The sequence below is a fragment of the Rhinatrema bivittatum genome, chromosome 14, assembly GCF_901001135.1.
Source record: "Rhinatrema bivittatum chromosome 14, aRhiBiv1.1, whole genome shotgun sequence".
Classification (NCBI taxonomy): Eukaryota; Metazoa; Chordata; class Amphibia; order Gymnophiona; family Rhinatrematidae; genus Rhinatrema; species Rhinatrema bivittatum.
In genome coordinates, this window is record NC_042628.1 from 37,478,769 (window position 1) to 37,493,487 (window position 14,719).

Below are 14,719 nucleotides of genomic sequence, written 5' to 3' on the forward strand. Positions count from 1 at the left end.
TATGTGAAACAAAGTTGAACACACAAAAATCTGAGGTGGTGACAAATGCCCTCCTCCATATCTAAAAGTACCACCTTCCATAGGCTGCTGAAAAGGTTTTAGCTTCTGGATGCAATCATGAATGTATTGCACCAGGTATTTAAAATTTATAGGATCAAACATTTCAAAAATCATTACAATAAAATGTACTCAAATCAGTAAATAATAAAAAATGACAAACAAGATGTAGATACAACAAATGCACCTACAACAGACATGCCAGAAATTAAATCACCAGTGATTCTCCTTGAGATGGAATAAAATGGTGGATAGTGATGCAAGCTGAAAGGATGGAGCTTTGAAAGACTTTCTTGCTGAAGTTGTCAAATAGCCTATGATCTTTCCCTGAGAGATGAGTCTGGATGAATTCTGACCTTTCACATTTTTCATAGTGCACTCAACCACTACAGACTGGTGTGATAGCTGAATGTCACTGAATGCTGGAGACTTCTCAACTCTATATTTAAGGTCATTTCCTCATCATAGGAATTCCCAAAATTTAAGTTTCCCACATTCTCATTTGCAATATGATGAAGATATTGTGAACTAGGAGAGCCACCAGCTCCGATGGTATGTCTAGAATCTGAAGTAGACCTTCCAAGGAGGGGTCTTTGTCTTTACAGACATGGATGTCAAGCGTCGCTCCCATCTTTTCAGGGGCAAGGTGTGGTCGGGAGAATCCAGAAGTGGGTCAGAAGGTGTATCTATAGTGTCCTCTTCCAAACCCACTGGCAAGGGCTTACTTATCTAGGTCTCCAATGATGAAAAACATGAATCAGAAGGTTCTTCTCGTTACCTCCAAGGTTGGTCAACGGCCTCCGACTGACTAGACTCCGCTAAACGTGAGTGCAATGATGGAAAAACCCCAATGTACGGGTTCTGATAATGTGTTCAAGCTGATAGGTGAGACTAGGACTCCGATCTGAGGAAGTGCCGCAGTAATGGTGAAGAGGAGAAGTTCAATCTTTCCTTCTGTCTCCTTAGTCAGAGAGGTGAAGAAATTTCTTACCAAACCAGCAATCTGGTCAAGTGGCTGATGTCTCCACTGATCTGGTGTAGGCTGGTAGAACATCCTCTTCAGAGACTAAGATAGGTTCCTGCATCTGACTAGGTGGTTTATTGGAGGTTAGCGGAGGTTAGTGGAGCTATGGAATATACTAGATCGGGGTTTCCAAGTGAAGACTCTCCAACAGCATCCTTGTCAGGGTAAATGCTCTCATTACTGGAGAGGACAGAGATAGCATGACTCTCTCCACCACTGATCTAGGTTGAGTTGCATAAAATTGTGAGAGTATAGCAACCTGATGAGCTAGGTGGTGGGCCTAATGCATTAATAATTTTGATGGAGTGGAATACTTACATGCTTTGGAAAGTGTGGCTTTGATTGCTTCAACAGTCCTTTAGCAACATGCATAGAGGAAGCCAGTGCAGATCAAAGATGTTGCCTTGATGCACGCGCCAATTGCTTCGGGATTGTGCCATGTGTACTTGTGCTGTGCTTCACAGTCAAGGACTGGAGGTGCGGAAGCATCGTGCAGTCTGTGCGTAGAGGCTTCAAGGTACACTGAAGTATGGGCTGCAGGCGCTGTGGTCTTCAGTGCACTGACTGCACAGGTGTGTAGATCTGCTTCAATGCTTCATGCAGACATGCCAATGAATCTCATACCAACAGTGCTGATGCACCGCACTTGGAGTGTTTGTGCTTGTTCAACACAGGCTCCGATGGCTTCAACAACTGAAGCCGCTTCTTCTTCGATGCAGGACGGCTGACAGTATTTGACCCCCGTAGCTTCAGCCTGAGATGATGGGGGGGTCTTTGAAGAGCTCCTGCTCAACTCTTTTCCTGTGAGGTAGACAACGCTGCACTGTGGAAAGAGGATTTGCTGCAAATCTGAAGAGATTTTCACAGCTCCTCAATCCAAAGCACCCTGGAATGGGAGCGCAAGGACATCCACCCACCCACAGCTGTAACAATTTGCCTGATCATGTTCCAGCCCAAGGCACAGATAGCAGAGCTCACGTTTATCAGCGAGTGGCATTACCTTGCCACCGGCTGCCCATATTCATAGAAAGTTTTCTCTTGTGGAAATCACGATGGCACTTCCTGCCCCCTAGAGTCCAACTCATGTAGGAAGTACTATCACTCGCAGGCAAACAGTCAATACAATATTATTCCCAATACACTGCATGCTAGGATGCCAAGAGAGAGGCATAACAGGCAGTAAAAAGAAGGCAATGTCATCCCTCTACAGGTCACTGGTAAGACTCACCTAGAATACCCTGTCCAGGTCTGGAGACCATATCTCCAAAAAGAAATAGACAAGCTGGAAGCAATCCAGAAAAAGGACAACAAAATGATATATGAGAAGGACCTAAATATGTACACTTGAGAGGAGAGACAGGCTAGATGCAATAGAGACATTAATACCTAAAAGGTATTATTAATGCATAAGTAGTAAATATTTTTCAACAGAAAGGAAGTTTTAGAACTAGGAACCATGATACAGAGTGCCAAGGGGAACAACAACGGGCAATATTGTTTTTCACAAAAAAGATAGCACAGTTGAATAAAACTCCCAAAACAGCAATGTTCTTCAGGAAGCCGTGGGAAAAACACCAGGGAATCCATGCAAAAAAAGAGAAGAAAAACAGCAGCAACATAGCCTTGTGATATGCAGGCTATGGGGATAACTAGATTGGTACCGGCAGACTCCAACTTCCCAGAGACCAAGTGAGAAGGTGTGAAAAGTTGGCAATGGCAGGGCATCGCCTGAGAGCAGGACACAGTGGGCCAACAGAAATTAGTTTGGATCTGCAGCCATTTCTTCATGTTCTGGGCAAAGTGGCAAGCTGTAGAGATAGTGCCAGTGTTTGAGATTTGCAACAGAAGGAATGTATGTGCACTTGATGGGAATATGGTATCAATCAATTTCATTTAACAAATTTAAAGCACAATTCAAGAACCATACCCCCTCCACATCTCATTCTTATTTACCTAGGAAGCAATGACCTGGAGGTCTGCAAGGGATTTGACCTGATATTAATGAATTAGCAAACAGAGACCTTGATGACAGCATTACTCCACAGAGTTAGGATTGTCAGGGTTAGATACCATCCCAAGGAGAGTATGGGAAATGAAATGAACATGAAAGATATGAAACCATATAAATTGGGAGGTACCTAAACTTGTTTAAGGAGATAAAAATAGGATGAAGATATAGGTTTCAATTTTAAGACTATACTAATAGCTGGGTCAGTCTGCATACTAATAACTATAATCCCTCGCAAAAGCAGGGCACTCACATAGACAGGTCTAGCTGGAAGGCTATTAGTGGGTCTTAGACAATGTCTGAGCAACAGCTTTGTTAGACATGGAAAGAGAGGGGTTCTGGGTATGAACTAAATAGTGGATGATGGAATGCTAAAAAGGAGGATGGGGATAAGGAGTGATATCTTACAAGGCTCTAATGATGCCAGTCGGATTATATTCTTGTCAATGTAAACAGAAATAACTGGACAGACTAGTTTGGACAGTTGACTTTTTTTTGTCATCTTCTACTACAGTGCTATGACAAAGAACATTTCTGAAGCTCTGGACTGCTATGCCAATCCTGTCTCACCTTCAGCCACAGAGGCCCAGAGCTAACCTTTGACCTGGAAGCACTACTAACGCTAATAACTCAGACAGAAAATGTAGCCTCATCAAGCAGGCCAGAAAAATTACTCCAAATCTTGGCAATTTGCTGAAATCCCCAGCACTGCAGTTTATAAACAGAACATGAGAGAAGAGTTCCCTCCCAAGTATAAAGAAAATTTGGGGGGGGGGGGGGGCGCAGTGCTGCCTCTCACTCAAAGGAAGCAAAGTTTCTCTACAAATGTTCTTTACTTAATTTGTCCTCTTCCGATTAATTGAGTTCTACACTGAAGTGCAAAACTGAAGCTTTGGAGATTGCCAATATTGTATCATTTTTCTGACTTTCTTAGCCAGATCATGTTTTTTTTGTGTGCTGCATACCATTTCTTGACCATTTCCATGTTGGGTTAACCTCCTGTACAAGCATTAAAATTGGGTGTACATATTGTAGCACATCCCCGTTTTATATATTTCAGGTAAGCACAACCACTAACAAATCCTAAACCTAACCTGAGGGGGTAGAAAAATCCCTTGGGCACATGGGTACCCGGCACCAGCTCCATCCAAATGGGTCCACTGCAGCCCAGGACTATCACAGGCATGAAAAGCATGAGCTAATGATCACTGAGTACTCTACTTTTGGAAGACATTTGAATGAAATTGGATGAACAGCTCAGAAATAATTAGGAGGGGGACAAATACATACAGAGGCATGATGACTTTAGGTCAGTTTCCCTGTAGGAAACTAGGAATACTCCACCTTCTCTTCCCTGTCCCAAAACATTTTGGGGAAGTGGACCAGTTTGCAAGGAAGTATCAAGTATCCTTTTCCAAAAGATTAAAGGGAAGCAAATGTAAAATTCAAATAAACCCAAAGTCCAGATCACCAGACAGTAGATAATAAAAGTTAAAAAAAAAAAAATCAACATTAGCTAAACTTTTTCAAACATCAACTTGTCCCTATAGCTTACCCTTTGTCTTATTCCTAGATCTCCTGTTTGTTCTTTCTGCACATAAAATCCCGACTGCAAATCCCAGCACTGGAACTCCAGCTTCCACTCACAGATTAACATTTGCCCTGGAAACTTTACTCCACCTCAGACTAAAGTGTCCAGTGCTAAGAAAACACAAGTGAGCATACCTCTCTGCATTGGAGGGAGGTAAATAATAGCTAGTCATCAATAGCATGAGATTTGCATAAGGACATTAACCTGTATGCACATTTTGATACCTAAAAAATAAAACTCATTACTGCATTAGCAGTAAAGTTTGTGCACAACTGTGGGTTAAACTGCATATTCTCCTGAGCACACCTTGTTACATCAACCCCATCAACAGGGTACCTACATGTGGTTCTGGCAAGGATCAGCTCAGGAGGCCCTCTCCAGCTCAAAAGTAGCTTTCAAAACGATTTAAATACTGGTATTTCCTCAGAGAGAAACAAAATTCAGAAAAGAGTTTAGTCTTAATTACATTGCTGTCACGGTAATTAGTATAAAAAAAAGATAGTGCTGCTGCTTTTAACAAACTGAAGACACCTAGACTGTAAATACACCCATAAACCCAGAGGTTGGGGTTGGGGGGGAGGCGCTGAACTCTCAATTTCCCCAATCTTCAGGGTGCAATTAGGAGAATATCAACACAACCAGATTCGTATGGGCCACGGGAAAAAAAAAGAGTTGTAGATAAAAATCATACGGAGACCCTGCAAATCACTGAAGGGTGAAGAAGATTAGCAGGCGAAAACTCTTGAAGGCTGTCACCGGCTGGAAAGCATCGGAAATCTCCCGAGCACTAGGCCTCGGCCGATAAAACCAAACACAGGGCGGTTTCACAGAAAGGACGAGAAAAGCTGCGCCCGGGCCGCCAAGTTCTCATTCACTGCGCCGCTGGCAGGTAGCAGACGCCTAGGCCCGAAGCCTGGGGCTCAACCTGCCTGTGCTGCGGAAAGCAGCGCTGAGTAAACCGGCAAAACTGCGGCCAGAGAACCCGAGGCAACTGCTTCAAAAGCAGCCCCGCGGGGAACCGTCGGCCTCCACTCAGAGGGCTTCCAAGGCGCCAAACCGGCAAGCCTGGGAGGATGTAATTAGATGTAAACCGTCCCCGCCGCCGTTAACTTACATCTTCCCTGCCGTAGCCCGTCTCCCTCCAGCCGTCAGACCACCGCGCCCGGGCTCAGCACAACAGCCAGGCCGCGACTGCGCTCCCTAATGACGTCATCAAGCCATCGACCATAGGGCCAGGGTGGAAGAGTTTTAAAGAGACAGTAGTAACTGTTTTGTTAATATGGTAAGACTAATAATGCATGTGCTAAACTCATTATTTGTAGCTGTGAATACGCTTTTGATATCCTGTTTACCTCGCAGACTTTGTGATGTACAAGTAAATACAATTTTTGGAAAACTATTATTTTATCCCTTCTGATAGCCATTGGGTTAAACAACTGAACTGCTTGGAGGTACGGGCCAAAACCTAATATTTGTACTTAATATTAGGTTCTCTGATTAGATTCACTAATTCTTCAAGCAAGACATAAGATCTACAAGCGATGCTAAATAGATTATGTGTAAACTATAATTCTTATCCTATGATAGGGTTGCCACTTTTTCCACAGACTATATGGACAGTACCACCCCCAGCTAATCTGTGGTCCACTGTTCATTCGGGGTCCAAGCCTCTCGCTACCTCTTCTCACAACCCTCTTCTGATTTTCCTCATTCTTTTGAACCCCTTCTACCCTCGTCATTGGCTCTCATGACCTCTCCACTCCCTTCACATGGCTCTCATACAGTACCCTATCCTGGCCTTCTCTCCCTCCATCCATTTCCCCAACTCAAGCCCTGATCCCCTCACACCTGTTGCAAAAACAGGTGGCAGTGTGGACCTCGGGGAGGAATAAGGTGCCAGACAGTACAATTTGCATTGCTGGGAGATGAGGAGGCAAACATAATAACATAGTAAATGATAGCAGGTAAAGCCAAAATCATCCATCCAATCTGCCCAGTTAAGATTATTCCACTTTTAGTAGATGAACATATAATTTCACATATGCAGTCCACCACCAGCTCCCAACTCCTCCATGTCTTAACTGCCCTCTCACCCTTTTTCCCCCCACCATCAGTCCTAAGTATATCCCAAATATACAATAGCAATGTCTCCACCACCCTGCTAGCAGGCCATTTCAGGCTGTCATTTTCAACTTTTTTTCTTACAAAACCAATACTTAGGCCCAATACCCAAGCCCCTTTCTATAAACCCCACAAAAGTGTGTTATATTGTGGTTAATAGAGGAGGAAAGAGCCAGCCTCCCCATGCTCATAGAAGTTTGGGTTTTAACCAAGGTCTACACACGCACACACACCTGCAGACCACCCCAGCCTCCTTGGAACCCCTTGCCTATCACAGCCCGCATTTCTTAATTATAACTAGTAGCCAGTCACTTTCAATTTTAACATTGGAGTTACTAGCCCACTTTCATGGCCCCCAGCCACACTAGGCCACCTCAAATGATTGGCCATGATCTGTCCAGGGAGGGGTTGTGTACCCCCAAGGTCCACAGCCAGGCTGCTCTGTCATGCAACACAAAGCCATTTCCATTCCAGTCAGCACTTCCTGACCTGCAGCAATGCAAAGCCCCTGCCAGTTTTAGTCCCATCGCTGTCCCTCAGACTACCCGAGGCCTTCCCCTGCTGGGGCAATGCTTGTAGGGTCCCCAGGATGGACAAATCTGGGCATGTTTCTTGCTGGGTGTCCCACCTCTCTGCTAGACAGAAGCAAAGAGAGACATCCCCTCTCCCACCCCTGTTATTTACATGCTCCTTTAATTCTACATATTAAAAGTGTACCAATTAGAAGATTTTTTTCAAATTGAGAATTTTAGGAGGATGAGAATTTCTCAGCTTTATAAATCTTTATTGATGATTCAACCTTTAAGACTTATAGCTTCTTTGCTTGATAAATGGAACAGTAAACTCTCCATGGTACTTCTGGACACTCAGTTGCAGGCTGGCTTTCCTCATATGAAGACTTTAGTGTTCTCTGTGAGGTTGAGAGAGACGCAATTTTATTTTTTTTATGGGTGCTTATATTTCCCCTGTAAGAGCATATAGATCTGGCATTGTTACAACAGATATGTGTCAGAAATGTACAAGAGATAGGGGGACTCTGGATCATGTTTTCTGGTCTTGTGAGCCCATTAAAAAATTTTGGCAGGGGCTTCAAGATTTTTTCAAAAATATGCTTGGGCAAAATATTTCTTTTTCACCTGAGGGAGTCCTTTTTGATGATTCTGCTTCTTTCCAAATACAGGGTAAAGGAAATAGGTTTTAATTCATAAAGCCTGTTTGATGGGGGAAGAGTGTATCCTCTCTCTGTGGACATCAGGCATTGGGTCTGGAGAAATGCCTTCCATGAGTTGTTGCGACTGGAAAAAATGGGGGCAGAACCGCTAAGTAAGCGACAACAATTGTATATCCTCAAATTGTACCAGCTAAAATCCGTAGTTCTGTGCTTAAAGATCTGTCATCGTGAATTTAGTTATATTTTTCTTCGTCTACTTCAAAGTAATACGAGACTTTGGATGCATGGATAGTTGCTTTGGTGAGCAGTGGTATCTTTTTGTTGATTTGAGGGGTGGGGTTGGTTTTGCTTTAGGGGTTTGGAGGGGTGCGCTACTATTGACTGTATTAGAAAGATATATCTTTGTGTGGCGGGCGTCAGAGCATCCGCTCGTCATATGTGTTGATGTTATATGTTTAATGAACAGGTGAAAAATTAAAAGTGGACCAATACGGCAACCACATTTGCTTTGCTCAGGCTTGGAATTGTAATCATTGAATTTTTTCACTCTGATATTTTCATATTACGGTTATCAGCAAACATTTTGAGAGCGTGATGGGGAGGCAGTGCTAATATTTTAAAACCATTTCACACATCATTCTAAGACTGAAAATGCTTTTTCTTCTTCATACATGTGTTTATTCGTTTTCAGAATATACATTAGAATAGGACCCAACTACAACTTACTGTCCAATTCCACACTGCTACAACATGATCCGCCCTTCGCCCTTCCCCCACCCCTAGCACCCTTACACTTGCATAGCAGGTGTGCCACCATGAAACAAGCTCAACGGGAAGAGGCCTGTCAAACCCACAGTTCTTACAGCCTTTGCAGGTCATCTTGAACGGCTGTAGAAAGGGGGTCCCAGTACCCCTGCCAATATTCGTACATCGCTGTTGGTATTCCAAAGATTCACTTTTCACAGCAGGAGCTTATGCAGGCGGGATTTCCATTGTGAAGAAGTCGGTAGATCCGTACTTATCCACACGGCCAAAGTTGTTCGGATAGGGAAGAGACAGGATTTCCTAAGAAACATTTTTCCATGTTCAGACAATTCTTCCCCAAACAAACCCAGTAAACACACCCTCGGGGACGAAGGTACAGACACATTTAGCATTTTACCAATGGCCTCAGTCTCTGACCAGAACTGAGATATCTTTATGCATTCCCAAATACAATGATTACAAATATTTTCTATTAGTCCACTTCAGGCCTAGAGGGAAAAGGAACAGAAAGACATTCTAACTTGTTCTTTCCCCACTTCTCATTGAAAGGAGATAGTGGGAAAGAAGGGTGTGTTCTGACAATATCTTAGAGGTTTATGCTACTCTGATCAACTATAAAGCAGGGCAGAGAGACCAAATGCTTGGCCTTTTCCCCTTTTATTTGTTCATAAACAGATATAGTCTTCCCTATCAGCTATTCCTGTTTGTACATTGCTCAAGACAAGATTTACAGGTGGATTGCCCCTGACTGGGGATGTCCCCTCCAAACTGCTGGTACATGTCAGAATTTCTGGCAGAGCAGAGAGGAGGTTACCCGCCCACATTTAAAAATGAAAGCTCTCCTTGAGTGGGGAACTGCGGCATTACTTCTGCTTGGTGGAGGTCAGCACACTCTGGCATGTGCCTACTTTGTAGAATAAGAGATCCAGGCCTAGAACCCAAACACCACTGTTGTGTGTTCTAGAAAGACTCAAAAGATTTAAAATAAGGAAGAACAAAATCCACTTTCCCTTCATACGCAGTTACTGCACGGTGAGAATGTCATGCAAAGCTCAGAAATATTCTGCCGCTTCTCAGCCATCACTAACATCATAAGGAGGAGATTAAATGGAAACCAGGCTTCCTGCTGACTGTTGATATGAAACATTTGCTGGTGTTTAAGAAACAAAATGATAAGTCTATAGAAAATAGATCAAGTTTTCCCTTCAGCTCTTAGATATAACCTCAAATTTTAAATGTATTTATAAAATGTACATACCGCACAATCCCACGCCCTAGGTGGCTTACAATTTAATAAGCATACATAATACTTGAACAGTTATTTTATGTATCTAAAGTTTTAAATGTAATATAACTAGAAATACATTTTTAAGGCTTGTGACAGCATTCTCAATAAGTCGTGCTAATCAAATGCTTGTTTGAAAAGAACTCTTTAATTGCTTTTTAAAAATGTTCTTGCAAGTTAAATTTCCGCATATTAACAGGAAGTTGATTCCAGAATGCTGCAGTCACAACTAAAAGCATTCTCTCTCTCGAGTCTACGATTCTAACCAATTTAGAAATATATAAAAAGCATAAACCAAAATGTTTGTAACCTACATATTTAGTAGTAAATTATACAACCACTAGCAGGCACTGTCATTTCTTTAAGATGATATATTTAGACAAGCCTTTTTCAGCAGGGATGATGACTGGCATTATAGAAGCAACCTCGGCTGACACAACAGACCTGTGGAAGTCAAATAGTTAAACTTCAGGGGAGGCAACTCTTTTAGGTCACCAAGGCAATCATCCTACCAAACTGAGGAGAAAAATATAAAGATAAAACGCTAAAAATAAAACAAAAAAAAGAATTCTTCCACTTAAATTACTGGAAGTTACAGTCAATAACGCTAAAAGTTATGTGCAGTAAAAAAAAGTGTGCTTTCCTCCAAGAAAGATTTATATGTAGTAATTGTATGCGTAATATAAATATGATATACAATAATAAGAGTACAGTAAAATTCAGTCTTTTTTCCAGATTCAGACAATAAAACCTCCCAGTGTGATGCGCACATAGCCTCTGCTTCCTCACCCATACCTCTGCCTAGTTATCAACAGAACTGCTGAGAGAGAAGCTTTCTGTCATCCTGTGGTGACTACTAAAGTAAAAATTGGCTCACTGTCCAAGACAATCATTGTTAACCATTCTCTTTTATTGATGAACTAACGATCTGGGAAAGAGAATGTTAAAATGCAAGCAGCTCAATCCAGTCTTTGTGTGGTTGCATCTAGTATCTCTGTATTTACAGAACAGAGCCCTAGGCAAAGTCCCTGGTCTGCTGTAGTAAAGGGCACAAAATCTGGCCCTTGCCAGCTAATTCCCTTTTTCTTGCAGATTCACCACAGGCGATAAGGGGCTTGGTGGAAATGTAGGCAGCAGCTGTGGCAGACAGCACATTCTCACCTCTTCACTTGGTGGTAAGACTGTAGCAGTGCAGGGTCTCAGGCTACGACAAGGTTTGGAGCTTAGAATCACATGGGACACAGTGCAGTACTCAAAGCCCAAGCAGCAGAGAATATCAGGTCACAGGAAGCAAGAGGCATTCCTTCCACCCTCCTGGAGTTAAAATGCATTCCGGGTTGCCAAATGGCTCCAGATTCACCTGACATTGTTGATCCAGTCCAGGATTTACCCCTTTGTCTGCAGGGTCTTTTAGTCTTATCTTTCTTAAAAGGTTGATGTAATAAAGTGCACCCAGCATATGGGCCAATACAGTACAGTGCGCTCTGGTGGAGCGCACTGTTAGCCCGGGTTTGGCAGCTAGCTTTACCCCTTATACAGTAAGGGGTAATAGCGCGCCGAAAACGTGCGGCCAACCCCCCCCCCGAAACTAATAGCGCCCGCAACATGCAAATGAATGTTGATGGCCCTATTAGTTATTCCTGTGCGATCCAGAAAGCAAAATGTGCAGCAAAGCCACACATTTTACTTTCAAAAATTAACGCCTGCCCAAAGGCTGGCATTAATTTCTGCTGGCGCCGAAGAAGTGTACAGAAAAGCAGAAAGAAAAATGCTTTTCTGTACACCCTCCGACTTACCATCATAGCGATATTAAGTCGGAGGCCCCAAAAATAAAAAAATTTAAAAATCGGCCTGCGGCCCCTGGGTCAGAAGACAGATACTTAATTATGCCAGCGTCTGTTTTCCGAACCGGTGGCTGTCAGCGGGTTTGAGAACAGATGCCGGCAAAATTGAGCGTCGGCTGTCAAACTCGCTGACAGCCGCCGCTCCTGTCAAAAAGGAGGCGCTAGGGATGCGCTAGTGTCCCTAACACCTCCTTTTACCGCGGGCCCTAATTTGCATAGGCCACCCTCCTGAATTGCGCGTCCAGGAGAGTGGCCTGTGCGCGCGCTGGGAGAGCGGGCGCTTGCCGGCTCTCCCGCGCATTTTTCTGTATCGGCCTGATAGTAACAATTGATTGAACACGTGTCTATAACATCCTCCCCTCCCCCCCCCCTCCGATACAATAAGGGGATCAGCACGTCTAAGCTGGTGCATAGCTAATAGCATTCATCACATGTAAATTCCATGTAGATGAGCCTATTAGCTATTGCTCTGTGATGCAATAAATTACCGGTCGCCCAATGCCCCCTTCTTTTAACTCGGCAAATTCAACACCAGCCCTGGAGCTGGCGTTAAGCCGTACCGTGTGTTAAGGGCTCACTAAAAAAAAAAAAAATCCAGCTTTGCGTGGTGCCTCCTGCTTAGTATCACGATGGTACTAAGTCGAAGGAACCACAGAAAGCTGGATCATGACAAAATGAAAAGGGGGAAAAAATAATTCTGGGCACACAATAAACATGCTGCAGGCCGTATATAGTGTGCCGGTAGTGGGATAAAATGGACGCTCATATTGAGCATCCATTTTCCGAAGCGCACACAGCCACGTTTCCTGGGCGCTCGATGCCAGGGATGTACAATGTTCCCTAGCTCCTCCTTTTTAGCACGGCAGCTCATTTACCTATTGCATCGGGCGCCCTGGGATGTGCACACATTAGGAAAAACGGGTGCTCCACAAGAGCACTCAATTTGCTGTGCCCCACAGGGGCTGTAACAGAGAAATGGGAACTACAGGTTGGTGGGGGTACATTTGATGTGGGTTTGGATATAGGCCCCTGAAACTCTTATAGCTGCCTAACAAACTCCTGAAGCGAGCACGGTGGAGGTTGGAGGGGCTGGGACCAAGTGATGGTTTACTGGTCCCTCCCAAGGTGGCACCTCACTGGTTTAAGAGGGGGGTGCAACTTGGAATAGTTATGGTCAGGCGCCACTTAACGAGGGGTGCTTGGGCTGCTTACGGCCATGGGCAATTTAGCGTCCCAGGTCCCCAATTGAAGGGGGGGGGAGGGGAGCTGGGCAGATATCAATGACAAGATTCTAGGCTTTACTCAGACTCTCCCGTGGCAGTTTCATCCACTGAATAAAGAAAAGAAAAAAGCTTATGTGGTTACTGGGAAGGGGAAGGGGGGAGGAGGTTGTACAAACTCCTTAGGGGGCATGGACAGAAATGAGCTGGGGGGGGGGGGGGGGGGGCAGAAGTCTAGGGCAGGGCTAGCAAGTAGCCTGGCCATCCTGGCAGTTTGAACTGGCCAATCCTCTGATGAGCAACAGGGGGTCTTTGGAGGCATAGAAAAAGCCAGGAAGGTAGGGAGGCAGCACTATTTGGGCATGGGGTAAGAACATAAGAACATGCCATACTGGGTCAGATCAAGGGTCCATCAAGCCCAGCATCCTGTTTCCAACAGTGGCCAATCCAGGCCATAAGAACCTGGCAAGTACCCAAACACTAAGTCTATTCCATGTTACCGTTGCTAATGGCAGTGACTATTTTCTAAGTGAACTTAATAGCAGGTAATGGACTTCTCCAAGAACTTATCCAATCCTTTTTTAAACACAGCTATACTAACTGCACTAACCACATCCTCTGGCAACAAATTCCAGAGTTTAATTGTGCGTTGAGTAAAAAAGAACTTTCTCCGATTAGTTTTAAATGTGCCCCATGCTAACTTCATGGAGTGCCCCCTAGTCTTTCTACTATCCGAAAGAGTAATAACCGATTCACATCTACCTGTTCTAGACCTCTCATGATTTTAAACACCTCTATCATATCCCCCCTCAGTCGTCTCTTCTCCAAGCTGAAAAGTCCTAACCTCTTTAGTCTTTCCTCATAGGGGAGCTGTTCCATCCCCTTATTTTGGTAGCCCTTCTCTGTACCTTCATTGCAGCTTACAGAAGCCTCACCTGCCACACCAAAAAGGCTGAGGGAGCAACAACCACAGGCACTGAATACAAGAGTTGTCACAGCAGCGGCTCCTCAGTGGCACAAGAAGGGGGTGCAACTTGAACAGTTATGCTCAGGTGCCATTGGATAAGGGGGAGGCCTGGACTGGTTATGGCTAGAGAGCAATTTAGAGTCTCAGGTCCGTGGCAGCAGTGGGGTGCCTGGGCAGTTATCAATGACAAGCTTCTAGTGTTTACTCAGACCATGGTAGGGGTGGTCTTGGGAAGGACGTAAAAAGTGAGGCAGAAGCAGACAGCACGGAGCGGCTGTTGTCGCATGCCTTTGGTGGCAGCCTTTAGGGAGCGGGATGCTGATGGGCCACCGCATTACTGGTTGAGGGATTAGTTAGAAAGTTTCAAGTTGCATGGGATATGTTCCCACCCCTTGCTACTGGGGATACAGTGAAGGGTCAGGGCATGTGCATGTTATTGGTTATTATGTTGTTATTCCATTTATATTTTATGTATGTTAAATAAAGCTGCTGTGGCCGATTCAGCCACTAAATAAAGCAATGAAAAAGGCTTATATGGATATAGAGGATGTGGTTATTGGGAAGGGGAGGGGGTTGTTCGCCACGCCGGGCAGACAGTGCAGCACACCCGGGTTAAGTGATCAGTGCCCCTATAAGTGAAGAAAAGAACTTAATGTCAGACAGTAT

At 44.2% G+C, this 14,719-nt stretch overlaps 1 protein-coding gene across 3 annotated transcripts in view; it reads right to left on the reverse strand.

Moving 5' to 3' along the window:
• The window catches only part of RNPS1 (RNA binding protein with serine rich domain 1), a 47,694-nt gene that overhangs the window by 13,254 nt on the left and 19,721 nt on the right, over positions 1-14,719 (reverse strand). Inside the window, exon 1 of one of the 3 annotated variants that reach the window (XM_029576976.1) lies at positions 5,795-5,926. The exons of 1 other annotated variant lie outside the window; for it this stretch is intronic. In XM_029576976.1, the coding sequence (XP_029432836.1) occupies positions 5,795-5,796 (2 nt within the window). In that variant the 5' untranslated portion in view covers positions 5,797-5,926. Of the gene's footprint in view, positions 1-5,020; positions 5,133-5,794; positions 5,927-14,719 lie in introns of those variants that run through there. One more of the 3 variants, XM_029576977.1, reaches the window with a different exon arrangement.